Source organism: Rhineura floridana, chromosome 16 (genome assembly GCF_030035675.1).
Source record: "Rhineura floridana isolate rRhiFlo1 chromosome 16, rRhiFlo1.hap2, whole genome shotgun sequence".
Classification (NCBI taxonomy): Eukaryota; Metazoa; Chordata; class Lepidosauria; order Squamata; family Rhineuridae; genus Rhineura; species Rhineura floridana.
In genome coordinates this window covers 9418436-9445889 of record NC_084495.1, presented here as the reverse complement: position 1 = coordinate 9445889, position 27454 = coordinate 9418436, and the positions used below count along the sequence as shown (strand labels likewise).

At 43.0% G+C, this 27454-nt stretch overlaps 1 protein-coding gene across 8 annotated transcripts; it reads right to left on the bottom strand.

Moving 5' to 3' along the window:
* C16H8orf48 (chromosome 16 C8orf48 homolog) lies at positions 1–27312 on the bottom strand. Of its 8 annotated transcripts, none has more exons than XM_061598886.1 (6): positions 27154–27312; positions 21416–21677; positions 20104–20223; positions 14548–14780; positions 3112–3264; positions 1–828 (listed from the first exon to the last, which is right to left on the bottom strand). In XM_061598886.1, the coding sequence occupies exons 1-6, from the start codon at positions 27280–27282 to the stop codon at positions 724–726; spliced, it is 1002 nt and encodes a 333-aa protein (XP_061454870.1). In that variant the 5' UTR covers positions 27283–27312; the 3' UTR covers positions 1–723. The 8 variants fall into 8 exon arrangements, with proteins under 8 accessions (XP_061454870.1, XP_061454871.1, XP_061454876.1 ...); XM_061598887.1 differs by having other exon boundaries at positions 20104–20220; XM_061598892.1 differs by lacking the exon at positions 27154–27312 and adding an exon at positions 27061–27131.
* Positions 27313–27454: the final 142 nt, after the last annotated feature.

The window sequence follows — 27454 nt, the reverse complement described above, 5'->3', positions numbered from 1 at the left end:
CACCGTAACAAAACATATGTAATATAATTCTCAAACCAGACACTGCCATTCAAAAAAGAAAATACAAGAAATAGCATCTGGACATTTTATTCCAGTTATATCAACTGTTTTTGTTCCCTATTTCCTTCAGTATCCGCAAACTGACATTACGAATTTAATAACCCTGCTTGTTGTCTTGGAGTCCTCTGGGTTATGGATTAATTCCAGTTCATATTGTCATTGTTTTCAACAATATATATACATTTTAAAAAACCTCTCCATTTTACCTCTTCTGCTGTTCCTTTGCAACTTTCTCCCCCCCCCCTTCTACCTGGGCCTCCAGTTTTCAATTTAACCAGTGGCAGCTGGCAGAGATTGAGCTGAAACCCAATAATTACTTCTCCCTGCCTTGAAAAACAGAGCCATTTGTTTTCCTTACAGGTGGAAGCAGCTGTGAGTAGCTCCCAAATCCTGAAAGGAAATTCACAAACACTATACCCATGGCTTGTCAAAATAATAAGAATGAAGTCCCCTTCCATCATTTGAAAAACAGATTTAGTTAGATGATAGCATATTGTTCTGTTACAGGATGCCAAGTTGGACCCTGGAAATCCAGTCAATTGCAAGAGGCATATCTGTCCAGAGAATAGCTTGTCAAATATCAACGATTATATCTTTCTTAGGTCAGTTTGTGTGGCCTATGTGCCTCTTCCACTTTCATGAATGTTCATAATCCAACACGCATTATGCTTTCAAACCGCTCTCATTCAGTTCCTGCCAAATGTTCTTGGGATCTTCGGATAGCTTAGGAAGACTTCTGTGTATTTCTCCAATGAGGGTGAGAGCATCCTAGGAGAGAAACAGATGATGAGGTATTTCTCTTTGGACAAACACTTCTTGCCATTATCTTTAATAATGACATGGTGACAGTCACTGTGGCTACAATTTCTCTACATACACCTCAAGCTATGGAAGAATAAAAGCAATTATATTCCCCTTCACAGCATAGCGGCTAGGAGACTGACCTACGGATCCAAAAGCCTCTGATTTGCATCTGCCACAGGAATGGGGAACCAGTGACCCCCCCCCGATGTTGCTGGACTACAACTTTCACCATCCCAGACCACTGGCCATGTTGGAGCTGAAGTCAAATAACTCCTAGAGGGCCACAGGTTCCCCATCCTTGTCCTGCCATGAGCTCACTAGGTGGCCTTAGGTAAGCCACTCTCTCTCAGCTTCAGTGCCCATCCGCATCTGCAATATGGGGGACGATAATACAGAGTTGCTTTATGTACAGCAACTAGATAATGCATGTGAAGTGCTTTAAACACTGAAAGCACTATACCGAGATTAAGCATAAGTACTGTTTAACATTCGTGTACCATGTTCTTTGCTATGGTCAACACAGGAGGCTCGACCAGACACCCACTCTTCCATTCAATGTTTCACTGCTGTTCCCTACACCTTGAGCACTCTGGATAGTGGTGAGCAAGCAATATAAACAGATTAAGCACATACAGGCCACTATCCAGGTCAGCGACATATATTTTAAGTAACAGTGAGAAACACACAGCGGTGAAACGCACGAGCAAACAAAGTTTCTATCTACAAAATTCCTGAACTGAGGAGAGCAAGGCTCTCTGTGTCTGGGCAACATTAGATACGTGCCAGGTTCATATGTTTATAGACTGTGCCCATAGTAACTATAGCTGAGCATTTTGTGCATTCTCCATTTATATCTTGCAGAATGTTACTGCCTGGATTGCACTGAAAGGTTATGGAGAGAGAAAAAATTACTTTGGATTTCAGTGTTGAACTCACAAAGTTCATTTGAGAGAAATGTGAACTTCACAGATGTAAGCCCAAATCAATCACTTTGTATGAATTCTCCAAGGAAACACAAATAATCCAATACACCATGTGTATAAGCCATCTGCATAAAGTTGTTACCATAGCTTGCTGCTTGGCCTTCTTAGAAAAACCAAGTGAGCAAAATTTACAGAAAAGCCAGTTTTGGATTGTCAGATTTTTCATCCTTTTAGCTACTGGGATTAAAGGAAGATCAAGGACATGCTGTGTCAAATTCTTGCATTGGCAAATGAGCCCAAATGTGCTCCTACATTTCCCATAGGTGAGGGCAAGCTACACGTAACACTCAGGGTGCTTCCAGACGTGGGCAACTTAGCAGCACCCAAATGTTGCTTTAATCATGTAATTTTGCTTTAATCTGGAGGTAGAATAGCAACTCTGCTTCCAGACTTCTAAAACTGTACAGCCAAGTGGCAATCCCAATTTCCAATGCCAAATTTGGAGGGGGGAGTTGGGGGGAAAGGGTTAAATACTTCCTGCACTTCTGATCATGATTCCCATCCACCCTGCAATTTGGGGTGTGGAGAAAAAAATGGATATAAAAGCAATGCTATTTGGCATAGAAGGGTTAAACGATATAATCAATTCCTAGAGGGAAGAGACAGACCATACAGAAGGAAGGAAATGGTTGGAGCATCCTATGTCTAGAACAATCTTCTCCAAACTTGTGCCCTGCCAGCTGTTTCGGACTACAACTCCCATCGGACCCACAGAGCATGGCTATACTGGCTGGGCTGATGGGGGTTGTAATTCAAAATAGCTGTAAGGCATCACGTTGGGAAAGGCTGCTCAAAGCAATCTATACAGGCTAGTATAGCAGGGCACTTGGCCATCTACACTTCGGGAAACAACAGCTATTTCACTGAGTTAAAGAAAAGTCAGTGTTTTGTTTGTTTTTTCAGTTCAAAAGCTGAACAGGGAAAAATAAGAAAATTTTGTTCAAGACACTGTGCAGATGCCACATAAAAAAGTGAATGAATGTGTGGCCAGAGAGAGAAAGACTACACCCAAAGAGTCCCACGTAGCTTGCAGGCTTGTAAATAGATATCCCTTGGAGGTGCCCAGATGAGCAAGGACCTCCTCAAAACAAGGGGAAGGGAGCTGCTTAGCTTTTGTTTCACTTTTTCCTCCATTGTGCCAAAAACTCCTAAGACAAGATATATGTGAACACTTGGGCCAGTCAAAAGTTTTCCAAACGCATAACTTTCTGCAGTTTTTTGCAAGGCTGCTAAAAGATCTCTCTTCACTTAAATCACAGCTTACTTTGGTATACATGCATTCTTCCAATTTCTCTTGAAGCAAAACCTCTTCCATCAAGGTCTTCCTTCGTCGGAGAAAAATATCTTGGGCCAGCTCTGCTCTTTTCTTGGTACAATGAAGACATCGAGAAGGTTGGTGCATTTCAGCATCTGTTATCTGAAAGACAAATAACCAAGACTGTATTCATGAAAATGATGTCTATATGCACCTTCTATATGCTACTCCAAGATACTGCAAACTGGATAAAAACTTTTTGCGTAGAATGAGAGCAATAAGCAATCCCAACTTACTTTTTATGCAAAATTACATTTATTTTTCCTCATGCAATACTCTGCCTAGTGGCAACACCTGTTTCACTTAATTGAGACTAATCTTATTTTTTGAAGCTATCACATTACAAAAATTGGTATACACCAGTCTTTTCTCCATGTAAACAAACATGCCCAAACTTTTGGTTCTTTCTCCACCCCAAAGGTAAATATAAAAACTAACTTTTTAAAGAAGGGAAACCATGTAAAGAAATCCTGAAACTCCAATTAAGGCTGTGGTCCTACTTGCCTGGGAGTAAGCCCTATTGAACACAGTAAGACTTACTTCTGAGTAGACATGGTGAGGAGTGCACTGTAAAATGCCCTGAGAATGGAGCAGAAAAACAAACACAGGGGTCGCCAGAGCCCTCCCCCCTCCCCCAGGGGTTGCCGAAGCTCCCCTTTTGTAAGTGCGATGCTTCTTGTTGTTATGTGCCTCCAAGTCGATCACAACTTATGCAAATATATATACTATATATAGGAAGATATTTATTTATAAAAGTATTTCTGGACCACCATATAAAATATCAGGGTGGTGTACAATGTTAACATAAAACATCATTTAAAAATCAAAATATAATCACTAAGATGACTGGCTAATCAAAAATAAAAATTAAACAGCTACAAAGATTTGTTCACATAAAAAGGCTTTAAGAGACACATGAAAGTCAGAAGGAAGGATGTCTGCTTAATCTCTGGTGGAAGAATGTTCCACAGCACAAAACTGACAACACTACATGTCTGCCTTCTAGGTGAGGCCAGTCTGGACTCTATAACAGGGGACAAATAACAATGCTCCTCCAGATGATCTCCATGACTGAGCTGAGACATAAGGGCTCAGATAGTTCTTAAAGTATCATGGTCTCAAGTGATTCAGGGCTTTGTACACCAACACAAGAATCTTGAACCTGGCCTGGTAGCATACAAGCAGTCAGTGAACGCCATATGAACACAGTGGGACTTACTCCTGAGTAAACATGCATAAGATTATTCCATAAGATCATCACATACATACCACAGAGTTCTTAATACATATTTACTGGGAAAGGTAGCATTGCATTTTACTTAGCTCATTGATCCCACCTAGAGAGGTGAAGGCGCACCAAAAGAACCCGGAATTTTTTTTTCCCCAAAGCTTTGTTTTATTCAAAAAATTGAAAAAATGGATTATGATATATTTTCTTTTAGAATGATGAATAAAATGTTTAAGTCAAGGTGTTCATATATTTACTCCCACAAAATGGGAGCAAAAAACAAACAGGAAGACTTTTATATAAGACTATATATAGTATCAGATCATTAAAATTCCTGTACACTGAGGACAAGCAAATCCTGAGCTGTACACTGAAAGTACAACTATCAAATACAAGAGCCAGCTGTATTTCTGACTCTGGGAGGCATTGCCATTGACACAAGAGAAGGAATGTTCCAGTGCCTTCTCTGCTTGTGAGCTTCCTCTTGTTGGCATAGTTGGTGAATCTGTTTCTGTCCTCTTGGCTAGGTCTCAAAGGGTTGAGAATGGGAGAAAGCACAGCAGAAACCAACAGTGATAGAGAAAATGAGACAAAAAATTAATTGTATGTTGGTTCCCCTACCCTCTTTTTCTCAGCTCTTTCTATGGAAATGAGTGAATAAATGAATGAATGAGTGAATGAATTTTATTAATAAAGCCAAAAGCCATTCATATACAACAATACAAAAATAAAAATATTATCAGAATCGGTGATTGATTCAAATCATTAAAATAATTAGCTTCAATTAAAATCATTAAACAGTTTGATTATCAGATAGATGATTCATTATTATTTTTCTGGTTTGGATAGCACCCGCAGAAAATTTGGCGACTGCAAAGGTCACCTCTGGTAAGTGGTCACTTAATAAATAGTCTACATAAAAAGTCTGAGCCCTTCCTGGAAGAGGTTGTAAGATAGGTGCAATTATTTGGTTTCTCAAGTCCTTATAATGTGTACATCGAAGGAGAACATGCTCATTAGTTTCAGGTTCTTGAATATCACATGAGCAAATTCTCTCTGAGTAGGGAGTTTTATTGTATCTGCCAGTGAGGATGGCAGACAGTAAGATGTTAAGGCGCATTAAAGTAAATGTTCTGCGATAATTAGGGAGCTCTAGGGTCGACATGTATGTCATTAGTGTACAGAACTTAGGGTTATATCTCTGCTTCTTGATGAGAAGTAAGTGAGTCTGGAAATCGATGTCTTTCAGCCTTTGCTTAACTAGCTGGGTAGCAGATTCGAAGCTCAATTGTAATATATAAGAAGGAGAGAGCCCTAGACTTAATAATTTTTCATGGATCAGTGTCACCCACGAAGAATGGTAATTGTCAAAAAGAACAAGGGGGGCCAGCCCTAAGGGGTTAAAGCATAGCTTCAACCAGTATGCTATTCTCAACTTCCATATGTATGATTCTATAGATTGGAGGCCACATTCCAATCTTAGAATGTGGTTAGGTACACAGGTAGGCACTCCTAGAATAGCTCTTAAAAAGGAGTTTTGGGTAGCTTCCAGTTTTGTGAAATTCATAAATGTACTAATCTGGGTTCCATAGGTAAATTGGGGGATTATTTTGGCCAGAAAGACCTTAATTGCCGGGGGGACTGATTTGCCTCCTTTGGTATAGTAGAAGGATAATAGTGATTTTATTGTACGTCTGGCATTTAGCAGATTGCGGCCTATTGCCGAAATAAAACACAAACACCATTCATTGGGTTAAATCATGGGCCACTTTATTAAACGGAATCAATTAGAATAATGAACCTGCAGAGGGGAAATCAAGTGCGGGAGCATTCTGATGATCCAGGCAAAGTCTGCTTGCAGCCATAGGGCGACTAAACCTTGCCTGAGCCCGGGGCTGCCCTGTGCCAGACCCCAGCTCAGGCCACACCCTGAAGATGTGTAGGGGGTCCAACCCGCATCACCGCCCCCCGGAGCCGTGAAACTCCGAGCGGATGAGGCACGTTGGCCCCAAAGGCGGCCCGTGTTCTGCCCCCCGGACCGTATAGCCCTGAGCTGCAGGCCCCCGGACCGCCAATCGCCCCCAAAGGTGCCTAAAGGTGTCACCTAGCTGCCCTTTCCCTTTAAACCTTTTCCCGCACTTCTTTGCCACAAAAGGGGGACAAGCCTCTGCTTAGTCTCCCTTTACCCCACACCCAATAACCTCTGCAGGTTCATCAGGAAGATGCCATCGTTACCCCACAAACTGCATGTCCACGCATGCCTGCCACTGAGGGCCTTGCCTTCCATGTCTGACCACAGCAGACGACCCAAGGCTACCGAGGCCTCAACTGCATGTCCTCACATGCCTGCCACTGAGGGCCTTGCCCTCCATGTCTGACCACAGCAGACGACCCGAGGCTACCGAGGCCTCAACTGCATGTCCTCACATGCCTGCCACTGAGGGTCTTGCCCTTCCTGTCTGACCACAGCAGACGACCAGAGGCTATTGTGGCCTCACTGCATGTCCTCACATGTCTTGCCCTTCAGTAACCAAGGTAATTCCACCCAGGGGAATGACCACCACCTGAAGAACCTTCCGCCCTGAACCCTGCTGGAACGACATGGGTAGGAGACCATTCCAGCGCATACTCTGTCGGCCCAGCCACCAAACCGTGGCCCACCATCAGAGGCCCAGTTGTGAACCAATGTGCGTTTGCGGCCCCAAGGCCAGCCTATGAGATCATGCCATGGCTGCAGAGTAGGCTGCGCATCTGCTCCATCCCCGTCCAGCAACCTGCCAAAACAGAAACAATCGTGAATAGTTGGGTCCCGGACCTTCAGACTCGACCCCGGAGTGAATGTATTCCATGCGCCCCCTACTTCCACCTCCTGACGGCGTGCACCTGCATATACCAAAACCAAATACACCGTTCCCGGTAGGCAATTCCACTGCCGGGTAGGCAACCCCCATTCCGGAGGAGCATGTCCCTCAACCCCCCATGGGTCTGCTCCAGGGCATTGCGACACTAGACTGAAACTTTATAAGGGAAGATCCCTCCCCCTGAATATCAGGCAACCAGGCCTGTAGCTTCAGGCCAAAAACACTATGACGCCGTCATGGGGAAGTGTCCAGTCCAGGGGGAGGGTAAAATAATGTGGACTGACTCTTGTACCCCTGGTCTGCCTGGAAGTCTGACCTGGCCCCCAAACACCCTCGCCCCCCCCCATCCGGAAGGCTCCAAATTAAGTGTGAGGGCCGCTACATGCAACTGCTGAGCTTTGAAGCATGATGGTCACAGGGCACCTCCCTGATCAACAATCCCTGGCGGGTCAGGTGAACATGGAGGATGAGGATAAGGGGTATGGGGGTGTGCATGGGCCAGCTGGCCAGCACATGACATATCCCAAGACATCTGAATGGTCCTAAAGGCCCCCTGCCAGCCTACCTTGCGACACACTGACAGACAAGCTACACTCCTACCGTCTGTGATGAATTCCAGCACGTGATTCATAGGAATAGGCCACACTTTGCATAGCCCCTGCCAGCCCCTAACTCCCAGGAATCCCCTCCTGCCCTCTGATAGCTGGTGAGCATGCTGGGGCAGCAGATAGGCATATGGCCATCTCTGACTCCCTTCCCCCATCTCCCAGTATGCGGTATGGGACTAGCTGAGTCGGTCCTTCCTCTAACTGAAACACCATTGACGCGCCGCAGGAAAGGAGGGGGCCACACCACAGGTTGGCACATAAGGCAGCCAAAAACTTTGAACTTGTGGTAAGGCTGTGAAATCCCTGTTATGGCACCATCACCCCCACCGTAGAAGGCCCCCAACGCCTGAAGGGCAGGAAGCAAACACCTTCCCCAGCCCCTGAAAACTCCAGGATCTTGATCTGCAACAGTTCAAGCTTTTCCAGGGCAGCCTGCAGCCCTGGGTCCAAAAGTCAGTCTTAATACCCTGGAAGGTGAACACTGGGGCAGGATCTTCCCTTTCCCCAGCTGCCAAAGGACCCCCCCCAGTTCATAGCTACGCTATAAACTGTGCCATCAGGTGCTAACATGCACCCAAAGTCTGCCCTACCCGTGAACTGTAAATCATGAAAGTAGTGCCCCACTGCTTCTGAGCCCTCTCGTCTCCTGACTGTCCCTTCCAAGAAGGGGCTGAAGCGCTCCATGCAAGAATACAGCAGCCCCTAGGTAATGCTCTGCTGCATAGTTGACTTAAAGGGCAAAACTCAGCAGCTCAAAATCCACCGTGTGTAACAGCCGGCAATGCAGGCAGATCAGCTGCCACACTTGCCCATAAGGCATCACTGACTGACCCCACTTGTATGACGGATGGTGAATCAGGTAGTCTTTGCCCACTGCCACTTTGGGCACTATACGGGGGGGGCACTGAGAGAGCAGAGGTAGGGGATGATGGGAAGAGGCCAATAACCCTGCCCAACTGTATGTCTTCATCAACTGTCCCCTGGACCAGTGCGTCCATAGGATCCGGAAAACCGCATAATAAAGAAAAACCACATCATAAATGAGTCTCCCCATAACTGGGCAGTCTGCAAGCAAGGTCCATAGCCCTCGAGCGTAGCTGGGAAGGGACACTTTTCTCGAGCAGCCTCTGCTGGGGGCTGCTTCCTGCTCCTTTGAGGAGCCCTGGCCTTTAATAGCAGGTTCGTATTCAGCAGTTATTAGATGGCATGGAGTTAAGCAATGTCATCTTCTAATGTCTGCAGATCAAATGACTCTTAAAAGCACAGGACTAGAGGCCTGTAAAAAAAAAAAGGTGGGCACCTTATCTACAGACCAGTTTGTAAACTAGCTAAAGAGAAGATGCAAGCAAATGTGCAGCCTGCACGTGATTAATTCCATTATATTTAAATAATTTACTCAGAGAAATATGAATTGGACCAATTCTATGCATACTTACTTATGAGAAAATCCCCGAGTGTATCGTTACTTCTTCCCCTGGAAGGGTGCACGTGATTGCACACATACAGCAGAATCCTATGTGTGTTTACTCAGAATATCACAGATTAAATGGGTTTTAGAACAGAGGTTTATGGGACTTAGCTGATGGAAAGATTCATATATTCTTGACAGTGAAAAGGGGGGATGAGTTCCCTTTGCATGGTTGATTCATGTACTTTATGGTTAAAAAGGAAACATATCCCAAGGCCACAGAAGACCTAACGGGAAGCTTCTGATGTTCTGTACCTCTCTACACAAAAGCTTATTATGTCTTTACAATTCTGTAATACAACCCAAATACAGAATACTTTTTTATAGAACTGAATCAGTTGATACAAGCTAGATCAGATTGCAAACTTGCCAATTTAATATACCACCTCTCTCCCTTGTGGTATTTATAAACCATATATGTTCACTCCTCTTGCTATCGTTTTGTGCATAAATGTCATGTTAAATAACTACATTTTATTAAGAAGCAAAACTTGTATGGCACTTTATACCCAATACTATTTGGTAATACCAGTTTCAGTAACTCCAAATTTACAAGATCCAAAATAAATCACTCTGTGCAAATCCCATTAAAAAGTACCAATGTGTACATATCTATAGGTACACTGTATTTTTACAGAACACCTTGCACCAATTTGTGTGTGTTCTCTAGTGGGATAACCTAAAATTTATCAAATTAGTTAATTTAAGAAAGGGGCAATCACCCTGTATAAAGAATGCTATGAATCATCCTCAACCTCAATATTTACTATTGCAATACTCAAGCTTTTAAAATAGGCACAGGCCTACCCATCTTCTATATTTATTAAAAGAACCTAGCAACTAAGAAGCGTTAGATTTATTTGTGTATTTACATTGACTCAAGCTGGGCCTCTTTGTGTGCAGGGCAATTTTGTAAGAGAAAGCAAATACGCTTTCATTTCTGCAGTACCAAGAAACCGGCTTAACTAACCCGACCACAGTCTCTTGGCTGTTCATAGCCTCAAAAGCTACCTTGAAAAAGAACTCACAGCATTTCCGGATTTAAGGAGGTCCCTCCTTTCCTCAACCCTGACAAGCAGGTTTAAGATCTCCAAGCTTTTTAAGCAAACTGAATTTACATAGAGCCCAGAAGAACAACAGTGCTAGGCGCCCCAAGTAGGAACCACCAAGGAGCAGTCTGATGTCGCACAGGCACAGCTTGGGACCCCAAAAACTGACTCCCAGTTCTTGACTCCATCGTCATAATCACAAAGGTCGATTAGAGCCACGCACTTCAGCAGGAAGCACAGAAGGTAAAGAAGAAAGGATGGCGGGGTGGAGAAGGAAAAATCCACTTCTCCACCCAGCACGGCACGTAAGGGACTGGCTAATCCGTGTTAAGACACCCCGAGGACACACCCTGAGGGTCAAGCGCCCGTCCCTCACCCAGCCACAGTCACCCACCACATACCACGGGGGTTGAGGACGCTTCGGGGGCCCATACCTCAAACCCAGCGCGAGGCAGAGACCTGCCGCCAACACTATCCCCCGGATAAACAGAAGCCCCAAGGCCTCCCTAAGTACTACAACATGCCGGGCTTGGCGAGCTGCGGGCCGCAAGGCCCCGGCAGCCCAACACAACGGTACCTTCGCTCCGCGGCGAGGAGACGGTTGGCCGGTAGGCAGCGGCTACCACCTCCTCTTCCTCGTCGTCGTCGTCGTGCGGCGTCGGCTACCTGTCGGTCGGGTCCTCGGCTAGCGTTCCTCCCCCCAGCGTAGTTCGTCTGGGCCTGAGGCTCGGTGTCGGCCTCACTGGCCTCTCCCCCGCACCGCGGACCTGTTGCCACGGCCGGAAGGTTTCCCGCGCCCCGTTGCAGCCGCCGCCGCAAGGCCGGCACATCAAAGGCCTCCCGGCACATCAAAGACTCTCGCCCCGGCTGGAAAGCCTCCCGCGGGTCGCCGGAAGGCTCCCTGCGCCTCGCCACAGCCACCGCCGCTGCAAGGCCTCACTGCTCTGCAGGCCTTGCCGCCAAAATTCAAAGGAGGGCGGGAGGCTGGTGGAGTGGCCTTAAATGGCCTTCAGCCGCCCCACCTCCTTCCTGCGTGTCACAATGGCACAATGGCGCGCTGGCGTGCCGCATGCACACACGCCCACCCGACAGCGGCCTGGCTTCGGCTGTGGCCGCAAACTCGCCCCTTTGCCCGGAATTACCGGGCACGGAACGGGATTAGAATTTATATGCTGTTGTTGGGAACCTGATGCATGAAAAATAATTCCCAAATATCTAACGGTACTAACCTGATCTATGGGCCAATTATCAATCCTCCAGACATGTTTAATCTTTTTTTTAGTAAAGACTAAAACTTTGGTTTTTTGGAGGTTGATTATTAGGTCTTCCTCAAGACAAAAAGATGTTAAAGTTGCTAATAGTCTTTTGAGGCCTATCGGCGTTTGTGACAGCAAGACTATATTGTCTGCATATAATAAACATGGTCTGGGAGTATGGGCCAGAATCAGGGGATGCTATGAAATTGGAGCGATAGTAGATACTACGGCGTTTATGTATATATTAAATAATAGGGGAGCAAGGATGCATCCTTGCTTAACACCCTTGGAGGTTTGAATTCGTTTCGTTAGGTGGCCTTTATTATTACAACGAATTTGTAAGGAAGTGTTTTGATATAGACCTTGTATCAATATTAATAGGCGCCTGTCTATTCCCAAATTTTGTAGTTTTAACCAGAGTCTTGATCTTGAGATGGAATCGAAGGCCGCTTTTAGGTCCACAAAAGCTGTATATAGGGCTTTCCCATTAATATTGCTATACTTAGAAGTCAAATGCTGCAAAACCAAAGCATGATCACCAGGAGAGCGACCGGTGCGGAAACCTGCTTGCTCCGGTGCTAGAATGTCCATCTGAATGACCCAGTCTGAAAGTTTCCTATATAAATAAGTAGCATGTATCTTATTATATTTAGGAGACTTATTGGTCTATAATTAGCTGGTTCTAAGTGGGATCCTTTTTATAGATGGGAATTATAATTGCAGCTCCCCAGCCCTCGGGGATGATCATGGAGGAGTTAATGTTGGTAAACAGGGCGGCCAAAAGGGGGGCCCACCAGTTAGCATTCAACTTAAAGACCTCCGGGGGTATATTATCCGGCCCGGGGGCCTTATTTAATTTGAGGGAGGCTATAAGGTCCAGGATTTCTTCGGAGGTAACAGGAGGCCATGTAGGGAGTTCAGTAGGTATGTCTGAAAAGCTCTCAGGTTTGGGCATATTGCTTTGAAATAGGGTGGCATAATATTTTTTCCCAGTCAGCTGGAGCAATGGCACAATCAAATTTGAAGTTAGATTTAGGCCATTGTTGGGATATTAAATGCCAAAATTGAGTAGAATCTTTTAATTTAGATGCCTGAATGAGGCTTTGCCATGTTTGTCTCAATTCCAAGTTCTTTTTTGTTTTAATTAAGTGCTTAAAGCCTTTTCTAGCTTCTCGAAATTTGTGTCTTACTGTCACTGTGGAGGAGACATAATAATTTTCAGAATACATAATTTCCTTTGTTTTACATTATTACACTATGTTTTTAGATGTGTTACTGCTTGTGTGTTAGCCACCTTGGGCTCCTTTGGGAGGAAGGGCAAGATATAAATTTAATAAACAGATAAGTATGTTAATGGTTTCTTCTGTTTTCATTGCTTTTTTTTTCCTGCACTTCATAAACTGGCAAAACCAAAGAGATGCTAGGCTCCTTAGAGTTCAGCAGCTTCTAGCCCAATTTGTAACTCAAGTTTTAAAAAGTAAAATTCAATTTGTAATTATTGTGTGAATAAACTGTACTTTCAATATACCAAATGCGATAATGTTGTGGGCAAATCAATTTATACATGTTTTATGCTCCTAACAAAGTGACTTTCAATCTGTAAATAGTGCTAAAAAAAAGTATTGCATATTTTTCAATTTCCCCCCAAATCTGTTTTTTTTCTGGAGAAAAAATAGGAAAAAACTGTTTTTTTCATGGCTTCAAAATTTCTGGAAATTTTACATCTCTAATCCCACCGCATCGCTCTGAAAAGGATTGGAGTATGTGGCCAGAAGCCAGAGCATCCTTCACGGACACCTCTGAAACTCATAACTGCATTTGACTTCCCAATCAGATATTAGAGAGCTGGACTTGGATTTTCCTGATTTGCATTCAAGACCTACTTGTTTTAAGGATGTGTTATTATAGTGCTATTTGGGTATTTAATCCCTCATAAGATACTGCATCCAGTTCTGGTCTCCGCACTTCAAGGATACAGACAAACTGGAACAGGTTCAGAGGAGGGCAACAAGGATGATCAGGGGACTGGAAACAAAGCCCTATGAGGAGAGACTGAAAGAACTGGGCATGTTTAGCCTGGAGAAGAAAAGACTGAGGGGAGTTATGATAGCACTCTTCAAGTACATGAAAGGTTGTCACATAGAGGAGGGCCGGGATCTCTTCTCGATCATCCCAGAGTGCAGGACACAGAATAACAGGCTCAAGTCGCAGGAAGCCAGATTTTGACTGGAAATCAGGAAAAACTTCCTAACTGTTAGAGCCATACGACAATGGAACCAATTACTAGAGAGGTAGTGGGCTCTCCGACACTGGAGGCATTCAAGGGGCAGCTGGACAGCCATCTGTCGGGAATGCTTTGATTTGGATTCCTGCATTGAGCAGGGGGTTGGACTCGATGGCCTTGTAGGCCCCTTCCAACTCTACTATTCTATGATTCTAAGATCAAAACTGCATGAGGGAGAGCAGGGATGAGCAAACAAGCTCTGCACCACCATCACTGTCCTTTGGAAAGATGAAGTCAGAGTATTCTTGCTCATACTCAAAAGTAGTTTGAAACAAAAAAGACACTAAAGAAAAGCTTAAGTCAATGTCACTGATCACAACACACATTTGCTTCACCTCCATTTTTAAAAAACAAACTATAATACCACCAATGCTGAAAACGTTTGAGAGAGTTGAGACTAGCACTAATGGAAAAAGTTGTCTTGTGAGATTATGTGATGGTAAACAAAAATAATTTGGTTGAAAGATGGATTTTTTTAGTTATGCATGGAAAAAGAAGCTCCAAGACAATGTTCAACCTTCCGTTTTGGTTTTGTTGTTATGAAAAGAACTTTCTCATTTAATGACAATGATATAGGGTTTTTTTTTTCACTCCCTGGAACTAAAGATAGACTCATTCCTTCTTTTAGTACCTGTTTCAGTGTCTCCTTGATATTTTTCAGATGGAGTCTGTTCATTAGTTGCTCAGGGACAGTACAGTTCAAATCACATGTCAGTGGCTTTTCTGAAGTGAATCTATGCCTCTGATAGTTACGCTTGTTCCTCTTCAATGGTGTTGAGGTTGACACATGACACAGCTGGTTAATCTTGATGGCACAAAACGATTGTAGAGCAATCAGTTCTTCCTCAGATACCTCAGTAATTCCTGTCAATATAGCACCAGCAAAACAAAACTATCAATTACTATTTGAAGGGCAGGAGAAGGCTCATCTATACAACCTGTCATCAGGAATTAGTATTCCCAAAGAATGGTAGCTTGCAATACTCACTATGATCAAATGCAGAATACAAGCCTCTCCATTAAAAAAAACTGAAAAGAAATACCCCTGGAACAGAACGAAAGGTATGCGTTTCAGAAGAAAATTAAATGCTTGACATTAGAGAATATGCGGTAACGAAGAGAAAATGGAAATGTGGTAAATAAAAGTGACACAGAAATTACCCTTGATGCAGACATTAATTTGAACAATTTCAGATAATTGCTTAATTTGAGTCCTTTTAAATCAGGCATTACAATATGCATGAGCAGAACACATGATTTCCCCCCCCCCCAGAGAATAAATTCTAGATCTAGGATGTTAATAGGGACTCCATTAAACAAAACCACTGTTAGGAAAGGACGGCTCCAATGCAACAGAGTATATCTGTGTGAAGTAGCTGGGCTGCCTAGGCATATAAACATTATGTAATAGCTGAAATAGCACATCAGTGGAAGATGTGAGAGGACTAAATCCAGCCTTCCCTCTCCCCTTTTTGAGTATGCCATCAGTGAGATTTGGGCTTTTTAAAGAGGGCCACATGCTCACAGTCCTAGCTATGGGATCAGACTGGTGAACTGCACCTGCTCAGGTCCAAACCCAGGCCCAAGTTGCTGGGTGCCAGCTTCCATTTCTAAGAATGGGATGCCTTATTGAACTGCATATTTGTCTCTAAATTCAGGAAAGCCTTTTCTCTAGCACACTTTAATAATGCCTGACCCCTAAAACTTGTAGAGGGCAGATGTAACAAAGCTCCAGTAAATAACAGATACTACCCTTGCAATAATGCAGGGATGGAGTCAGTGCCACATTTTTAAATGTGGTTTTTATCAGGGGACAAGAGAAACTCTAATATGACCCACTGCACAGTCCTGCTGCAAGAGTCTGTTGATCATTTTATTGGAGGGCTCTAGTTTTTTAGTTACTTACAGAGAAATCCAACTCAGAGAAGCCAGTGTAAAGTTCTGCCGCATCCAACTGCCATTCAGGAGCCTCTGAGGTTCGCTGAACCCCAGCGTGCACAGGGACTAGAAAGTAAAAGCCTGCTCTCCCAAATACCCTACCAGGGAGTAAGTCCTCTCCATTGGTTTCCACCTCTGGAATACCTTCTCTCGGGTAATTTGTGAGGTGGAGACAGTCATGACCTTTAAATGCCTCTTTAAAATGTATATGTTTATCCCTAGCTCTCTTGGACCCACTCTAATTAATTCTCTGTCTTTTATTAAATTTCACTGTTGTATTCTTATTTTTTTAATGTAAACTGCTTATAGATATTTAGTAGATTAAGCGGCACATTTTTTATATATATAAACAAGCAAACAAATTCTCCTTTGGGGATCTGTGTTTCAAGTAAATCTTTCACTGTTCTTAAGCCACTGACATATGAGACACAAGGCACCCAAGAAGCTCTATGGCACTTAGAACAAAGCAACGTACACGAGTAAGCTTAACAGTTCCTCTTCTTCTAATGTCATTGCTCCCCAACCCATATTTGGAAAAAACATGCCTGGATGCTCATTTCCTGCCGAGGGTGGCAAGCTTAAATGTCACGGCATGTGCCTCTCTGTAAGGAACCCACCTGTTAGCACTGATTACCATTCCAGAGTCATTGATGCTTGGTTGCTCAGGATGATGTCATGTTCACTCACACCATTCTTTTTAGTGACAAATGACCCAATCCATATTGGGCATGATCCAGCCAAAGTGAAACACTTTGAAGCCCTTCAGAGTTGAATGGGACTTGAAAGTAGATACCCAATAGTGCAGTCCTATGCATGTTTACTCAGAAGCAAGTCCAACTATGGTCAGTGGGGATACTCTGCTAGGATTGCAGTCTTAATATCCCCAAATGAGAACCTAATGAGTGCCTAACTTTGGCTGGATTGTGCCTAGTTTGCACTAGAGAGCACGAAGCTGAATCCAAAAGTCAGTCAGGAACCCAACCAGCTGGTGACTTTCTTCAGTGCGGAAACTGGACGTAGGTTCAGGGAAGCAATACTTCATGTGTTTACATTTCAAAATTTGCTTTACAGTTTATAACTCAATGACCACATGGATTTTGTTGCAGCATGGGAGTACATCTAAGGAGTGGGCTTAAAAACTAGTAAAGACTATATAATTGCTGTAAACCGCCCAGAGAGCTTTGGCTATGGGGCCGTATATAAATGTAATAAATATATAAAATAAATAACAAAAAAGGAAATGAAAGTGTTTGCTTCCAAAGAATTATGTGTCACCGAATCAAAATCTGACTTTGAATTAAAGCAAGGAATGTAGGCTTCCATCTTAAACACACAATGAACTTAGAGAGGCCTAAATCTGAAGAAGCTTGCTTAGGACTGCACTGCATGCCTCACTTTTTGTTCTTACCTTCTACTAAAATAGCTACTTAAAGCCTCAAATTTCAAAATGCAATTGCATCTCAAAAATTGTGTGCCTGTAGTTGCAAAATCCAGAGACTATTTTTTGCATATTTGCAAGGAACACAATTCTGCAGAGACAGGTTCCCCTCCTTGCCCAGAGAATAGCTGGTGGTCAGAAGGGGACCCAGAGGGCTATCTGCAGTTGCAGGTTCCCCATCTCTAGTGAACAGAGAAGCAGGTAAGTGCTTCCTACTATGGACATTATCCTAGTATTGCTCCTGTACAACAACAAAATTAACAGGATTTACAGAGAAGCCAGCATGTGCAGACAGTATTTCACATTATTTGTAATTTATAGCAAAATATGCTAGCATTCATGTCGGCCTATTAGGGAAAAAATCTAAAAGCCACAATAGGGTAATACCTTGATTAGGACCAACTGAATTGTCACAGACCAGTCAACATGCTTTTGAGTTCATCAGAACTGGATTTACGCTTATTATTATTATTATTAAAAGGCCCTCAAGGCGGCTTACAAAAAATAAACACAATTATAGAAATATCTATCAATAAAAACAGTACAATTTACAAAAAATAAATAACAAGGTAATATCATTATTTTAAAAAAATTAACAACTTTCAATAAAAATACAGTTACAGTACACTACAAAACACATACACAAGAAGAAGTGGGGAATAGAGAAAATGTGTCGCTGGGAACAATGGAAATCCCAAATCCACAGTTAATAATAGATATTACAAACCACTCCCGCTAAATTCAAGGGGGTTGTCAGTAGGGTTTTTATGTGTTTGTTCAGGGAACCAGGGTGAGGAACTGCTATCTGGGGCATTTCAAAGGTAAACATTTGAGTCAGTATCACTGAAAGGCTAGATTTATTTTATTTCATTTTATTTTGGCAGCATCACCTGAAAAGTAATACTTCAAATGGACAAGCTGCTGTGTTTTCCTAAGCTTAGTGAGTGGGCTTAAATTATCCTGCAGCTAATCTTCAATTATGCATAAAACAATTACACCGTTATCCCCACCACTTGCAAGCAGATAAAACAAATTGTAAGAGGCTCCTGTGGCTGTGGATTCCAGCATTTATTAAATTCAAGAGATACATTTTTGGACTTCAGCACATAAAAGCATCTACAGTCATTTCACATGTCGTTATTGTTTTGCCTTCAGAGATGCAGTCTCAAGATACTATGGATGTGATTAAGGCTATATTGGTTGACCCAAATATAATACTACTTAATACAAAGCTTTCGTTAGAAGCTCAAAAAACCAAGTCAAGAAACCTATGGCAGTATACTTTAACACCTTTGAAGAAGGATCTCTGTAGGCTGGCTCATGTGGTCAAATTGCTTCTTGTAGAGGTTTTACAATTTAAAATCAAGACTTTTGTACACAGAAACGTACATGAAGCCAGTGGAGATACATTTCCACCAGCAAAATATTTTCCATGCAGCTAGGTCTAGACATTTAGCACAGGAATGGGGCCTTGTGTGGCAGATGGGAGGAACGCACTGACATCAGGTGACCTGTTTTATCCCACACAGGGTGCTTGCAAGCCCCCTTTGGCCAAGCTGTGTCTTTACCTGCCCCACACCTGGCGTATATGACAACAGGTGTTGGGTGGGTAGGTGTGGCTTGACTAGAGGTCCCCCCCCAATCTACCAGCTGCATTTTCATCAACTGATTAATTGAAGCCCTTGTTTCATGTGATTATCAGACTTATCATGAACAACTGTTTGCTGGAAGCACTCTAAGAATGTGCACACTTAAACCTGGCAAGCATCCAAATACAACAGAAAGCAAAAACTGCCAACAATGAACAGAGAGAACAAGATCACACCACATCACACAAAAGTCACCTTTCAAAGCAGTTGAGATAGGGACCAAAAGCCAAGAAAGCCTCCAAAGGCAACACCAGCAAAAGAAACCAACGTACCTTTTCCCAGCATACATGTCTTCGTGGCTCATATATGCCTATTAGAGGATTTTAGGAGGCAGAATATCCAATCAGAAATATAAAGGCAGCCATGGCAGCACAGTGATCTGAGTGTTGGTTCTGCATGTAGGAAACCCAGGATCAAATCCACACCCAGCCATGAAGTTCACGTGTGACCTGGAGGAAGGGGCCACAGCTCAGCAGATGCTGTGTGTGCATGAAGTCCCAGCTTCAATCCCTGGCAATTCCAGTTCATTATTTTAAAGCACTGTTCTTCAACCTTGGGTCCCCCGATGTTCTTGGACTACAGCTCCCATTGTCTTTGGCCACTGGCTAGGGTTGATGGTAGCTGTAGTCTGACAACATCTGAGGACCCAAGATTGAAGAATAGTGTTTCAAAAGACCTCTGGTCGTAGAACATCTGCCTGAGACCTTTGAGAGCCACTGTCATTCAAAGCAAACAGTACCGAACTAGACAAACCAAATAATCTTGCTCAGTATAAGGCAGCTTACTAGTTTGGTCACTGAGCAAGACAGATTATGTATACAAGTGCTACAACTTTACTGTATGAGCCAAACTTTAGTGGGCAGATTACTCCCACTACCACTTCCAAAAAAAGGAGCGAAAAAAGCAGGCCAACAAAGCATTGCAAAGCACTTTTGAAGCCAGGGGAGTTTCAAGAGCAAAAAGGGGATGCTAGTCTCCAGGGAAACAGAAGCCTTTGCATGCACATAGCATTTCATTGGATTGTAGTTGTGTCCTTGGTTAAAACTGTTGCACCAGTGCTTTGCAGACAGGAAGAAAAAGAGTTGAAGGCAAACAGACCATCTGAATGAATAAATGAGCAAATTTCTATCGGCTTACAAATCACACTTGAAAACTGACTCACTGTTATCTGGTTCAGTGACAGATTTGGCTTGCTTGCTAGCCCTGTTGTCTTTCAGAAGACAAATCCATCTACTTAGATATTCTCTTACAGCTGTAGAATCCAAAACCTCTGGCTCTTCTTCTAGAGAAAAATGGCAACGTATGAACACAATGCTGAGAGAGAGTATAAGTAACTCTAAAGAAAACAAAGAGATAAATCACCTTCACACAGGGCAACTTTCCTACATGGTACATGTCCCAGATACCAGACTTCAAAGAAAGAAGCTTGAAAGCCACCTAACGCACAACTGGGGCTTGTCCAGTTCAGCCAACACACTTCTTACATTCAGATACAGTCCATATTTTTGTTCTGAATCTTTGCAAACGTATGGTTTCACTAATATGCATACTAATCAGCAAGTAGGTCCCACTGAACACCCAATGGAAATAATGCTCAATTAAATGCACAGTGGATATGGAGAAGGACGGGGATCCTATGCATCCTTCAGAGTGAGGTCTTGTGAACTCATCAGGGCTTACATTCTGGATAAATATATTTAAGATTGCATTATGTTACCCAGTTTTCACAATGGTGCTTGCTTATCCAGAATAGCTACCACTTTTTGCCCTGTCAACCCTCCCCTGTTGTTATGACAGATGGCTGTGGAGCCACTATCAGCCTAGGCTGAATGGTTTGACTGTACAGCATGAACTAAGAGTGGGCTTATGTGAGAAAAATGTGTGTAGAGCCTTCCCCACTCTTGTTCAAGTAGTTATTAAGGCACTGGTATGAAAGGACAGCACAAGTACAGAAGCTGAAGTGGGTGCAGGATTTGTCATCTTTTCCTACATTAGTTGCCTCCTAGTTGCCTGGTAGACTTTCTCCTACATTAGTCTGACGAAAGCTAGAGAGCTTCATGTGCACATGGATAGGAAAGGGCTGTAAGTGATTCCCTGCACTTACCCAGGTGACCCCAAGACTTGTGGAAGATGGAGACACCTCTCTGACCCTGACCAATCAGGTCTCCTCACTGTCCCCAGGCTTGCTTCCACTACGTATCACACACTACACATTTACACCTCTTGCCTGGCATGTAATGCATCCTATGTAGTATCACTAAGAGCCTCGGGTCAGCAAAAATAACATTCTGACTTGGTAAACCAATACTTTGGGAGAGTTCAGCTGTTTTATACGTGAATGAGGTTTTCCTTTTCCTGTCTCCCGCCCCCCCTGCCCTCTGCTTCCCTTTGTATGTTTGCTGATTTAAGTCTCCTCCCAATAATTGTAAGATTGCATGAAAAACTGATAAAAATGCACAGGAAGCCTAACACACCTTCATCATTTTGACTCGATGATTGCCATGTACTTTCACGCAGATCTGTCACAGCAGGCCATTCTGACTCCTCTCCAGAGTAATAAGATTCAAATGGGTCATTCTCGTATTGCCTGCAGGTTTCCTCCTCTCCTTCGCTGAAAGATGTAAATGTATCCTCTGAGTAGTTTGGAACGGAGCTGCTGCAAATCCAGCTCAGCTCCATCTGCTCTGCTACACGTATCCCAGGATTGTCGGCCCAGATGGTCACCAGGGTGCTCAACTAAAAATAATCAAGGCAAAAAATTAATTATAGATGAGGTAGTGGAGGGCTAATGGAAAACTACAAGGCTGTAGACCGCCAGCCCAACAGCCAACAATGAACTCTGAGGGCATTTGTCTGAAAGACAGCAATACCAATAGTAACTGCATAGCCTCCCAAATGATAAACAAAAACCAAGAGGATAGCTGTGTGCAATGGACTATTGCAGAAAACGTAAAAGAGTGTTTAGTGGCATCTTAGAGACTAAAGCTCACCGAACATAGTGGCACTTCTCTGTAATCATACATAGGAATGCAACAGATTTATTGTGACAAAGCTTTTGTGGAGTAGAGCCTACTTATTAGCCCATTAAAGTTTGTTCCACAATACAGTCATTATACCCCATTTTCCCTTAAAACAGGGCTCCAGGTAGCTTACAAAAATTAAAATTAACAGTAAAAAAAATAAGCTATCAAATAAGCTATCTCATACCAACACACACACACAAAAACCCACCAGGAACAAAAGGAAGACAGAGGCTCTCTAGATAGATGGTTCCCATGTCTGGGAGACAGACAAGTTACCTGCTCTGGATGGGGTTGCACTCCCTCTGAAGGAGCAGGTCTGTAGCTTAGGGGTACTCCTGGATTTATCTTTGTCACTAGAGGCCCAAGTATCCTCTGTGGCTAAGAATGCCTTTTACCAGTTTTGTCTGGTTTGTCAGCTATGGTCGTTCCTGGACAGGATAGCCTGAATGCTGTAGTCCATGTATTGGTAACCTTGAGGCTGGATTACTGCAATGTGCTCCATGTGGGGCTGCCCTTGGGCAGGCTTTGGAAGCTTCAGCTGATGCAAAAGACAGTGGCCAAACTGCTGATGGGCACATGGCCAACAACATGTGACCCCACCGTTAAAACATCTGCCCTGGCTGCCCGTCTACTACCAAGCCAGGGTCAAGGTCCTTGTATTAATTTACAAAGCCCTGAACAACTTAGGTCCAGGGTACCTTAGGGACCACCTGAACCTTTATATCCTAGCTCCATCACTGAGATCATCTGCAGGAGCACCACCAGTTGACTCCCAAGTTGGTGAGGCTCGTTTAACATCAAAATCGAGCCTTCAGAGCTATCGTCCCAATTCTCTGGAATGCCCTGCCAACAGAGATTCAGCAGGCACCTTCTGTTTTAACCTTTGAACACCTGCTGAAGATGTCTTTTTGCAGTAGTGACCTTTTTCTATTGTATTTTTAATGGTTTCTACTGTAGAGTTTTTATTTGTTGTAAACTGCTTTTATGTTTTTTAAAAAATGAAATAGCGGTATACAAATATGTTTATAAATAAATAAAATCACTGAGAATTAAAAGCACAGGTGGTTTGCCTGATACTTAAAAGATAGTAATAATTACCCAGGCAAATTTGCTTGGTAAAGGAATTTTGTAGCCAGGCATCATTACAAGGAAGGTCCTCAGGTTCTTATAGGAAAAGACAGTAATTAAAATATCCTGGTCCCAAATCATTTAGGGCCAGTAAGCTTGAACCAAACACAAAATGGCAGCCCATGTAATCTTAAGATCTTGTGAAATACATTTTAGTTGTATACCGTGCCCTTAAAATACACTACCAGGGCAGCTAACAATAAAACATTAAAAACATCATAAAATAATTAATGCATTAAAATAAGCGAAACACAAAACAGCAACTCCAAATAAGCAACCATGTACATTAAAAGGTTAAAAAACTTTAAAGCCTGGAAAAATAAAGAAGCCTTTTCCTACCATTGGAAAGACATCAGAGTGAGTCCCGGCCAGGCAAGCTTTTTTGGGGAGAGCAACTCAAAGCTCTCCCCAGAAGCCCACTGCCATATTGCATCCATGCCATTAGCACGGCCATCACATTACAAACCATCTGAAAATGTCGTGTCCAAACATTTTTCAAAGATACCCCAGGTAGAAGGCATTGCAATAATCTGTTACCTGAGAATGGGTAACTGTAGTCAGCTCATTTCTTTCCAGAAATTAGATGTTAGTATTTAAGATGCCACAGGAGTGGTTTATGTTGAAGTAAAAATGCCCAAACATAAGTTACAGTATGCATAAGTGCAATGGCATCACAAGGTATGCTTCAAGCTTAGCATGCCCCAGTGTTGCAGTCATATATTTGTATTAAACTGCAGACCATGTTCTATTGTTTTAACTCAGGGGGCACTAACCCATCACCCAAGGGTGCCCACAAAGGCCTGAATTGGCACCCCCTAGCAGGTAGCCCAGAATCTGAGCTTTCATTTTTAAAAAGTAAGTCTCTACCCATCCTAGAAATAAAGTTGTAGAACAAATATGTGCAGGTACTCTTCTAAGCAATTCATGTGAAATGAGCCAGCCTGGCTGCTCCCACCTGTCAATCTTATCAGCCAACGAGTGAAGTCAAAGCTGGGATTGATGAGCAAGTTGTTGAGACACCAGGCAGTAGGAATACCTGAAGTCCTAAACAGCTGCTGTTTTGCCCTCCTTTTTAGTGCACTTTTCCTGCTTCTGTCTTTTTTTTTAGTCCTTGGAATCCCTTCCTTTTCCCCTAACAACTAAGATGCATCTTTTCTGTGCTGGGTTAGCCCGAGTTCAGGGAGTGCCTATAAACTTTTTTCTGCAAATACTACCACACAATAAGTGTGAATGAATGTTAAAGAACCCCCTTGCTCTCAAAAAGAAAATGTGAAAACATTGCAAAGAGATTTAGGCATGCCTCCTGATCTGCAGGAGCTAAAGACCATGGACTCATGAAGAATTCACTGTATAGTTAACCTACAGTACAATGGTATACATGTCTACTCAAAAGTAAGTCTATTTGTATTTAATGGGGTATACTTCCAGGTAACTAGCTAAAGGATGGCAACCTAGGCTTTGGTTTAGAGTTGGGGGGAAAACAGGGTTCTTGTGCCTTTAACAGCTGTATGGCAGGCAGAAATTCAACAGGTCAAGCCTTTTCTAGTATGGAAATACGATGGGAAAAGCTTCATCAAGGCTATTCTCTAATTATGTGTTATGCCACATCCCCATGGTAGCCATTTTGTGACTAGTGTCCCTAGCACTCTCTCAAAATTTGAAATGTAACCCTGGTCCAAAAAGGGTAGCAAGCCCTACTTTTATTTGTGTAAGTATTCTGAAAATCACTGTGAAGGCAACATACATGTTTTAATAATGCAAACTTCTACACGAATTTCATAGCTTTTTTGCTCAGTGCCTATAAAAAATAAATTTTCAGTACACACCTGTGCATATAACAAGGATAGTACTTTGTGCATTTGACAATGTGGGCACCAACCTAAGAAAGCTTATGCCACAATAAATCTTTTAATGTGCCAAAAAAACCTTTCTAAATGTTAAGTCCCCGTTGGATCTGTTCCAAATACATTTTTCATATAGGCTGCATTCACATGCGATACTAAACCATGGCCCTGTCTCCAGCACAGCCACAAGGAGACATTCAGAAGCAAGGTGCTGTCCAGACATCCAAACCCAGATTAATGGCAGCTAGTCCTAACTATGGATAGGGGAAACAAGCCAACTTCAAACCATACTTTATGAAGCTAACTTGTTTTCGTTAACTATAGTTAAGATTAACCACAGTTTAGTGTTCCAATGAAAGATAAACCATGGTTAATCTAAAACAGAATCAAAAACATCTAATCCATGCCCTAGTTCACATGTAAACCATGGTTAAGCATTACTAGGATGTCTTCCACTTATGCTCCTTGTGTACTCCCTCTACCAAACTTACTTCTATAGGTTTCTGCTTTTATTACACCTCGTACCTACCCTCCATTTGATTAGGATCAAAGCAAATCAGCCAAACACCGCCTGATGCCTTTCTTACTGCCCAATCCCTTTGTGAAACCAAGGCAGGTGAGCCAATCACTACAATCAAGTCCCTTAATACATTACAATATAGAATACAGTAGTTACGTTGGCCTGTAAAAGGAAAAAATGCCCTTCTACTTCCAGCCTAAATGTAAGGACAAGGAGCGTTTACTGGATGTGGAAAGGAAAAGGAAGGTTAGGGAACCAATGGAGGGATCTAAGGAACGTTGTCTCATGGCCTGAGAGAGGAAAGCAATAAATAGGTTTGATAGCAAAGTCCTGGAGAGAGATAGGACAAGTTCAACAGTACTTAACAACATGTACTTCAAGAATATGCAGAGTGCTTAATTATATGCAATGGTAATACTTTCAACACACAACCGTCCTTTTGGGCTGCAGAGTGTGGTCTAAATGATCTAAATACGTACATACATACATAAATAAAAAACCTGTATCTCAGTTCTAAAGCCGTTTGGTTTGAACTCACATCAATTGCAACTAAATTTTGTTTTTAACTAAGCTTGCTCACGACAGCAATCTTTAACTTTTATAGCAAGCGTATGGTATAGAGGTCCATGAACCATGCAGGTTCAGCCCACAGGGCAGCCTTATATTGCCTGTGGGCAGCAGAGAACTAGCAGCATGCTATTGTTTTTTTTAAGTTTACTGAAGCTGAATACAGTTTAATTGCACTGTGGGAGGCAATGAGTACTGACTGGATAGAGAAACATCAGCAGATAAAAAAATATGATCAGAGCTACTGTTGCATCTGGGCTAAGAGATCAAGCCACAAACTAAGAAATTATTGGTTCGAGTTTCACTAAACTCACTAGGTAGTCTTCGGCAAGCCACTCTCTCAGCTCCATCCTGCCAGTCTACCTTCTGTTAATAATAGTGAGATAATACTGACCTACCTTACAAGGTTGCTGTAGGACAGCAAGATGTTTGTGAAGTATTATGGAAACGCTGTATGGATTCTTAAAAGTCATTACAAGATAGCTCCAATGAACCCACACACACACTAAACACACAGTAAGCTAATGACTTTCCCCAACAGAAATTCACCACATGGCCTTAGACAACCAACTCTCAGCCTTAGCCCCATCACCTACAACAAGGGGATAAAAACACCCTACATAGTTTTTGTTAGCATATATCTTTGGACTCTCTCAATAAGTGATTATTACAATTATTTTTCACCACATGTCCAGAATGCTTTACATGTCTTGTTCCTGTGGGAAAGGCCCATGGCTCAATGATAGAGCATCTGTTTTGCATGCAGAACCTCCCAAGTTCAAGTCCCTGGTGTCTCCGGGAAGAGACCCCTGTATAAAACCTTGAAGAACTGCTGCCACTCAGCGTAGGCCATGCTGAGCTAGGTGGACCAACAGTCTGAGCTTTCTATATTCACAACGGCCCTGTAAGGTAGATCGATACTAATATAAACAGCCACAACAATAATAATTTTCAGGTTAAACGGCTGCCACCCTAACACAGCCAATGGAAAACTCGGGGGAATGGTCACTAAACTCCCGATAGGAGACACCAGAGACCGAAAGAGGAGTTTTGACGCCTTTTTCCATAACGAGGAGACACCAGCGATAAACTGTTTGCACGCGTTTCTTTTCAACTCACGAGCTTCTCACCTGAGCGCAGCTTGGCTTTAAATCAAACCGGGCCTGCCTCGCTCTCTCTCGTAGTAGGCCGCTCGCGTTGCCATGGCTCCCACTGGGCAGCAGCGAGTGTCTCGCTATTAACTTTCCTCCCGCTAGCATTCCTATCGCCCTCAGGTTCCGCTGTGGGGTTTGGAGTTGTCTAGTAGGGAGGAGAAGAAATCGTCTCCTTCACGGTTTTCATTGCTATCTTGTTTAATATAAAGGGTGGTATTCAGTGCTAGTCCTACTCAGAGTAGACCCGTTGAAATTAATAGGAACGTAGATTCATTAT

Bases quoted from the DNA above. Each gene is read 5' to 3' on its own strand.
- C16H8orf48 (XM_061598886.1), bottom strand. From the start codon at position 27,282: ATGCTAGCGGGAGGAAAGTTAATAGCGAGACACTCGCTGCTGCCCAGT. The intron at 21,678-27,153 runs GTGAGAAGCTCG...GATTATTTTTAG, and splicing joins TAAAGCCAAGCTGCGCTCAG to TTGAGCACCCTGGTGACCAT. The intron at 20,224-21,415 runs GTGTGTTAGGCT...ATTTTTCTCTAG, and splicing joins ATCGAGTCAAAATGATGAAG to AAGAAGAGCCAGAGGTTTTG.